General features: G+C 32.4%; 1 protein-coding gene across 1 annotated transcript; it reads right to left on the bottom strand.

The window, feature by feature from the left end:
* Positions 1-246: 246 nt before the first annotated feature.
* LOC104247511 (lignin-forming anionic peroxidase-like) lies at positions 247-1,784 on the bottom strand. The gene is made up of 4 exons (XM_009803551.2): positions 1,478-1,784; positions 1,187-1,378; positions 833-998; positions 247-730 (listed from the first exon to the last, which is right to left on the bottom strand). The coding sequence occupies exons 1-4, from the start codon at positions 1,703-1,705 to the stop codon at positions 342-344; spliced, it is 975 nt and encodes a 324-aa protein (XP_009801853.1). The 5' UTR covers positions 1,706-1,784; the 3' UTR covers positions 247-341.
* Positions 1,785-8,550: the final 6,766 nt, after the last annotated feature.

Below are 8,550 nucleotides of genomic sequence, written 5' to 3'. Positions count from 1 at the left end.
TTTCTATCTTTTGTAGTACAATGACAAATAAAAAAGAGGTATTTTAACGCTCAGATGCCATGAAGTTTTGTTACCCCTCAATCATTAATTGTTTAATATTACGACAAAGTAGTTTGTCTCTTTTATTATTCCAGGAGATAGGGAGCTAGGTCATTTGTGGTTGCAATATTGAGGCTATATTCTAACTTAATCAATGGAGTTAAGTCACATGCGAAACATTGGGTTAGAACCCTTAAATTTTCTTAAATCAAAATAAACATTTTTATTTCATTCTTGAAACATAACATAGAGAATTAAAGAATCAAATAAATACAAAATACATGTAATAGTCTTTTGAATGATCAATTTAGGGAGCCGCAGACAGTTCTTATGATCCCATTTTGACCAGTTAGGGGACTAATATCTCCCATTCTAATCATAGCAGCAGCAAAATCAGAGGCAAATGCGCGAGGACTGTTACTATATTCAGAAACAATATCATCAGTAGATCCACCACTAAGAAGGACTTGATCTGATTGAAGAAGACCTTTTCTTTGCCTCAAGTTCTTGAAATAATTGTTATCCAATTGATTAGGTGTAACCAAATCAAGTGGAGCTAGGTTTCCATTTTGGTCTTCTTTAGGACATTGACGTCTTCTTGTGCTAGCAAATCCAGCATCAATATCTGTTCCATTTCCATAAATCCTATCGCGAAAAAGGAAACATTGTGCTTGGCCAATTGAATGTGCTCCTATAATTAGAAAGTTTAAATCATTAGAACTTCTTCTTAATTATCTGTACAATTAGTATATGCATGATAAATATTCTATATAATAACTTGAATAGTTTTTACCTGATAAAGCAACCATATCCCTTGTGCTAAGGCCTTTGCTTGCAAAGCTAGAAATAAGCCTATTAAGAGGATCAAATGGACCTGGGAGATCAGTTTCAGCAAGTGTATGACTTGCAGTTGTTGAATCTCTTCTTCCGAGTTTCACTGCCCATGTTGGACCTCCAACCTAATTGTAATTTATTAACATAATGTTAGTTAGTTTGATATATAGTGAGACTTCTTTAAACAACATCCGCATTTAACAACTATTCACTACAAAACCTAAGTTTTCCAAAAAATATCAGAACAAACATGCCTGTTAGAGAGGTTTGATTATAATGTGAAGAAAATGAAAATCAAACTACGGATACTTACGAGAGTTGATGCATCTCTAGCGGCAACAGCAAGTATGTCTGCACATGATACAATTCCTGGACATGTTTTTTCAAGCTCTCTTTTGGCATCTTCTATAATACCATAGCCTCTAGCTGACCCAAGATTCGGCAACGCAGTCTTCTCACTAACAATTGTAGGGGTTTCGTCAAGTAAGATAGAAGCATCACAACCCTATAGTTAAAACCACAAGTGAGTAAATATGTAATCATGTTAATAATTTTAACTTGAAGTAAATAGAGAAACATACTAATTGATGTGTGTATAACCAACCTGAACAAAGCAATCATGAAAATGAAGGCGAATAAGAGATGCAGCCATTCGACGTTCACGTGACACTGCTTGTCTAACACTTGTACGAATGGTGTTGAGAGCATTAGGGCAAGTGCGATCATAGAATGTGGAAGAAAGTTGTGCATGGCATTGCATGCTGGAGAATATAAAGAGAAGAGAAAACATAGCAGCAATGGCTGCAAAAGAGTTGCTTGAAATACTAATCATTTTGAAAATATTGCAATGTATTGGTGATATGATGTCAAGAACTAAGAATAGAAAACTTATAAATTAGCTTTGTGATTGGAAGCTGTGAAGATGATAGCAGAGGGAATGTGGTGATGAAATATTTATAGGGATATGAAACACGTAATTTTGAGGCTAGTGGGTCACTATTGGCTGCCAATATAATATTATCATATCCGCGTTATTTCTAGCTTTTGTTTCCATAGTTTGACCTGTTCTTTGGCTACATAAATTAAATACCATGAAGCTTTGTACTTTTGTTATTTCTAACATCTTTTAGTTTTTAGATGATTAATTCAAATAAGCTCCATAGTAATATATCATAGCTATAGAGACCTTTTGTTTAGTCGTAAATACAAGTAACAATAACAGTAACAATGAACTCCATAATAATATATCATAGTTAACTTCTAAAAGTAATACTCTAAATAAGGACTACATATCAATGGGTATGATTAAAATAGCTAATTTGTGATATTTTCACACTATTGTTAGATTGTTTTGTTTAATTCTACTTGTCAATTTAGAGCTCGTTTGGCTTAATTAGCTGACTTTAAATGTTGAGCTTATTTTATAGATAGAAATGTTAAACCGAAAAGAAGTTAGTAATTTTATAACTAATAACATATAGTAGTACATTACTTAAATCCATAATATAAGATACATTTAAAAGATAAGTGTAGAAAAATTGTCAAAGGTCAATGGGCCACCAATCAAAATTCCTTTTTAAGTGTAAGAGAAAAAAATTCCAATTATATATTAGAATATTATTCACGACTAACTTGTCCAAGGTTGAAGTATTGGTTAGGTGAAACAGATCCGTACACTGTGACAGCCTAGCACCTTGACTTTTTTTAATTTCTACCGATCTGATTTAAACTTTTCTTATTTCCAACTCTCTTTTGAAAAATACATATCATTCTGTTTGAAACTGATCGTTTTAACCTAAGAAATAATTCAATTTTTTTTTTACAAATTTTTAAAAAATACTTTATTTTAAATACTTTAGGAACGATTATTTATTCCGATAAAATTCCAAATACACTTATTTTCAATGTTTTTTAATAAAAAAAGGTTCTTCAAAATATATCTAAACACGTGAAAACAAGCCCTCTTCTATCCTCTTGGCAGTAATTCCGCGTATTTATTTATTCCTATGTATTTTCACGTTAGGAAGCTTCCTTAATTAATTAAATATTTTATTTAGTACGTATCTTATTGGCTGAATGTCATTTTCAACATATATTTGGGCATTACGTTGAAAGTCAAAGATCAATAGGCTTTAACATGTTATAATAATAGAGTTGCAATCAAACTTTTATAAGAACTAGTGAAGCTCCAGCCAGCAAGCACAGTAGAATATTGTGCATGGAGAGCTTAACTTTTATATATCATTAATATAAAGTTTTTTATAATAATACTCCCTCCGTTCCAATTAATGCGAACTTGTTTGATTGTGCACAGAGTTTAAGAAAAAATAAAAACTTTTGGAATTTGTGGTCGGTCCTAAACAAGTCAAAAAGAGGCCCAGAGTATTTTTGTGGTTATAAAAGCTTCTCATTAAGGGTAGAATTGTAAGTTTAAGCTAAATTGTTACCAAATTTAGAAAGGGGTCATTCTTTCTGGAACGGACCAAAAAGAAAATAGGTTCATATAAACTGAAACAGAGGGAGTAATAACAATGTGTAAGATTTTACAAAATTGTATAATATCCTAAATATTTTCAATGAGTCGGAATCATGTTAACCCTCTTGACCTCATGTGAATCCGCCCTTGATAATGATATTGGCGCTACAACAAGGCACTTCGATTCACTACGTTTAGATATGGAGGATTGGCATAATTTATCTCTTAAGAAAATGATAGAGTTTGAAACAAAATTACTATGTTCAGCCGAACATCTATCTTTAAGGTTAGCTCTGCCCCTGCTTATGTTGTTACGTAGGATGAGGCTACGTGAGGCAAGACGAGGAGTAAAATATGACCTCACTCACACTGTCGTGATTCGCTCCTCTGCTTGCCACGAGGTGGGCCAGACCCGCCCCGACTTACACGGGATGAGATTAGTCACTATTAGAGGTGGGCATCGATCGGTCGGTTCGGTTTGATTGTGAATGTTATTGGTTTGGCATATCGTTTTTATAAATTAGTTAAAAACCGATAACCGAACTGATAAGATATCGGTTATCGGCTATCGGTTAATCGATTATCGCTCGTTACCGATTTGGTTATCAGTTTACCCGATAAGATAAGTCAATCTCGATTTTAGAGTGAAGAAGTAATGAAGGATAATGTGTACTGTACAAAGAATATGATAAACTTTCTCGACTGTTGTAACCCTCTCAAAGAATATGATAATCCTTACAACATTGTTTCTATATGTGTTGAATGACAAATCTGGGAGGGTTAAAACAGTAGATGGAGAATTGGGAGAACTGGAAAATGTATATACCTAAAGGTAAAATCGTATTTTTTTGAAGTTTATTGGGTTATTGGTTAAACCGTCAGTAAAATTGGACAAATGAAAATCCGAACCGAAAACCCAATAGTAAAATAACATTAAATCATTATTGAACCGATCCAGGCCAATATACCCGATATTGGTAACCCAATAAGCTTTTTTGCTTCGGGCCATCGGTTTTACCCGATATATGCCCAGCCCTAGTCACTATTATTGCGTCCTATACCGCGTTACTGCCAAAGTTAACGTGCAAGAGCGGACTTGTATTTTTCCCAATATGTGCTGTATAATCCATAAGTTCGTACTATATTCTATTATTGTTATTTGCTAGTACTATTCTTCCAAGAACGATGACATTACGTTAAATTTTTGGATAATGTTTTTTTATAATGATATTAACATTTTTTAGAAACATTTAAGTATAATTTTTTTTAAATATACTAATCTTATGAATTTTCTAAAAAAAAAAGTTTATTTTGGAAAAATTAATATATTTGACTCTAACAATTAAACTCATTAACTCTCTAGTTACTTCAATACGTTGCAAATCTTTGGGTGAGGAAGGGTATATGCTTTGGTACTTTCAGCTCTCCTTTGGTTAATTTTCTAGGTTAATTTTCAAAACTAGACTGGTTGGTAGAACATGGATATAGACACTTTGTATAGAACGCCACGCTACAGAGGTTGGACTTTGAAATGGTTTAACTAGAGAACAACATGTGATAGTGATACTGTATTTTATTTCAAAAGAATTCACATTATATATTCAAATAGTCAACAACAACCCTTGCCAGTTTTAGCCAATAGGATTTTCAAAGATTCTTTTTTTCTCCTCTTATTTATATTGATATAAAATATAGTACATGCTAAGACAGATTCTGGTTCCTTGTTCCCTTTAGTTGATAATTGTCATACGTCATATTGTCTTTGACATTGCCTTTTTTGTTTTTATTCTTTTTTATTTTGGGAAAGCGCGCGGTAGAGGTAGTACCTTTCATTCTAATGATTTGATATGTGGTTATACATTATTAATATTCGAGTTTAAGCTGAATAAATTAGAAAGTCAAAGAATAAAATTATGAGATTTGAGATGTCAAGGATCAACTATCAATGGTTTAAAATAACACTTTAGGAGAAGATTTATTTTTTTAGCTACCAAAGTAAAGTCTATTCCGAAAGATAGTCATCTTAGTTTGTCTTTGTTGGTTGTGCTAACAATATTTAACATTAGTAGTCAGAAAAAGGATAGGGAGCAGGGGTGTACAAATCGAACCGGAAAATCGCACCAAATCGAAAAGTCAAACCAAACTGATTAAAAAATCCTATTAGGTTTGATTTGGTTTGGTATTGAGTAAAAAATCCGAACCAAACGTACATATAAATATATAATTTTTATATATACTTTTAAGATTCTATATAGACTTTTCTTTCAAAAATGTCTAGAAATATTTGGGATTATCTTGCGGGATATAATATTTAATAGTACATAAAGTGCTCCATATTTATTAACCTTAAATAATGGGTTGTATAATCACTTTCTCATTAAGTGTTAATGAAATGCGTCAATTTCTTTGTTCTTCCATATTCATATCATAAGTTAAGATCTATTAAATTCTTATATCTTTTTAAATGTGAAGTGATAGTTATTATTTGGCAGAATACCTAAAGAACCCCATAAACTTGGCGTGTTTTATCGAGGCCCCTTAAACTTGACTTAGTCCTAATTACCCCCTTGTACTTGGTCTTTTCATAGTCTCTACCTCCTTAACCCATACCAACTTATAAGCATCTAATCACACGCCTACCAGATTGGAATAATAGCTGATGTTACTGACAAAAAAATAACTTTTTAATTACCTCAAGTTAAATAATTTAGTATGAAGTTCAAAAAATAAAAAAGAATCCCAGACAAAAAATTACAAAGCATCAATATTTTTCTCAGTTTCTAAAGGAGACACTCTCTTATATCTGTTAGAGAAATTATAGGGCTTTCCTCAGACGATTTCCCAAGTTCGTACTTCCGACTCATCTCTGAGTTTCTTACTCTCGAGAGTAAATTTTCCAATCAATTCATCATTGTAATTCTTTTTATGAATAATGGTAACCCACTAATAGAGGCAACCAATAAATAAGACTAAATTGTATCTAATAAGGAAAGAAATGAAAGAAAGAAAAATGAGAAAAGAAGAAAAAATAGTACTTTAGTGGAGGATGAAAGTAGTTAGGGAAAATGCATAAGTACCCCCTGACCTATACCCGAATTCCCAACTACATATTTTTTCTTTGCGGGAATCCTATTACCCCCTAAACTTATTTTAAATGGAATTATTTGTATCATTAACGTTGACGTGGCAGAGTGTGTGTATTTCACTCTCCTTTGGGAGTGTGAGAAGCAAGAAAAAATGATTTTCAGATTATTTTTTATTTTATTTTTACCATTTTTCTTACTTTTTTTTTCCTTTTCCTTTTTCTTTGTCTTTTCTCTTTTACTTTTTTTTCCATTCTTCTATAATTCCGGCGGATATTCATTCACCGGCAACTTTGTCTAACCGTTTTTCTTCCATTTTTTTTTATTTCACACAAATTAAACTCTCAAAAATATCTATTCATAAGCAAAGCAAAATACACTCAGATTTGGGGAAAAAATTCATCATCGGAAAACCTTCTCACGCCGAAAAAAAAAATGATGTATTGAAATTTTAACTGGAAAAGTTTTCTCAGCTTATATTCGTTTTTATTTCTTTTGCTCTTCCTCCAACACATAAATTACACTTATATATATATATATATATATATATATATATATATATAACAAAACACACTTAGATCGGGATAAAAATCTGTCGTCGGAAAAAAAAATTCACCGGAAAAAATGGTGTTTGTGAAATTCCGACGACCACTATTCTATGCAGCCGGTGACCAAAACAAAAAGAAAGAGAATGAAATAACCAAAAAATGAGAATAATAAGAAATAAGAAAAAAGGATAAGAAAAAAGAAGAAAGAATAAAAAAATACTAAAAATACATGTGGGGCGCGTGTAGCTCACCACTTGCCAATAGTTTGGTTGTCTAGTTTTAGGGTGCAAATAATTCCATTTAAAATAAGTTTAGGGGGTAACAGATTCCCGCAAAGAAAAAGTGTGTAGTTGAAAATTCGGGTATAGGTCAAGGGGTACTTATGCATTTTTCCAAGAAGTTATATTGAAGAATATAAAGACACAGCCGTTGAAATAGTTAAAAAGTAAAGGAATGGTATTTTAATCTATATATTCTCCCAATTGAACAATAAATGTGACTGTTATTTTTTATTCTCACACGTCAAAGGATATGTGAAATCACTTTCTCTGCCAGGTGGCCATTTAAGGGGGTAAATACGATGAAAAAATCAAGTACAGGGGGGATAATTAGGACTAGGTAAAGTTTAAGGGGGACCTGAACAAAACGCACCAAGTTTAAGGGGGTCTTTATGTATTCTGCCTTATTATTTAGGTATCATATTGATTTTTATGATTAATTACTAAATTCGGTTCACTTTGAAAGTGTACATGAACGAAATATTATTGTTAAACGGCTAAAAAAATAATTATTATGTGTTGCTAAGAAAATTCTCCCATAAAAATATTTTAATAGATAATATGTTTGTCAATTTTTTATATTTTTACTAAACATATATTTACATATCAAAAATTTGATAAAATAAGATTGAAATAATATTTAAGTAACAAAAAATCCGAAAAACCCGACAAAATCGAACCAATCCAAAACGATATAATTGGTTTGGTTTTGATAAAAATTGAACCAACCCGATCCATGTACACCCCTAGTTGGGAGTTTGCATATAAGGTGTAGAGTGATACTTTTTGGGAAAAACCGTAAGAGTTTGGATCAAAGCGGACAATATCATACCGTGTTAAATGTATCTTTGGACCGTTTTAGCTCAACAATAATCTTTTATCATGACCCTAACTCCGAACCCGATCGTAATGGCGTCTCTCGTGAAGACAAGGCCAGCCAGTTCAACCCAACTTAACTTTTAAAGCAGTTAATCAGCATAAAAATAGTCTAAACATTATTTAAACAATACTAAATAGCGAAAATATCGATAACAATGCGGAAAGTCCAACTCGACACAGCCCTAACCGGGGTGTCACAAGTCACAAGCATCTCTAAACCATACTACTAGTCTGCTAAAGTCATAAACTACTACAAGTGTTTGAAAGGAAATAGAAATGATAGAGAAGTAGAGACACGGGGCTGCGGACGTTAACAACTACCTCGTAGTCTCCGAAAACCGCCTAGAATTGAAGGAATCAGCACTCAGGAGCGGTACCAGCTATGCCTGAATCTGCACACAGGGTGCAAGGAG

This window comes from Nicotiana sylvestris, chromosome 4 (genome assembly GCF_000393655.2).
Source record: "Nicotiana sylvestris chromosome 4, ASM39365v2, whole genome shotgun sequence".
Classification (NCBI taxonomy): Eukaryota; Viridiplantae; Streptophyta; class Magnoliopsida; order Solanales; family Solanaceae; genus Nicotiana; species Nicotiana sylvestris.
The sequence above is the reverse complement of the archived record's forward strand: the minus strand, read 5'-3'. Positions and strand labels throughout refer to the sequence as shown.

What these genes read in the sequence shown, in the direction of transcription:
- LOC104247511 (XM_009803551.2), bottom strand. Translation starts at nt 1,705, where the DNA reads ATGATTAGTATTTCAAGCAACTCTTTTGCAGCCATTGCTGCTATGTTT. An exon ending in TTCATGATTGCTTTGTTCAG is followed by an intron (nt 1,379 to 1,477) that starts GTTGGTTATACA and finishes TTTTAACTATAG; the next exon opens with GGTTGTGATGCTTCTATCTT. An exon ending in CTAGAGATGCATCAACTCTC is followed by an intron (nt 999 to 1,186) that starts GTAAGTATCCGT and finishes AATTACAATTAG; the next exon opens with GTTGGAGGTCCAACATGGGC.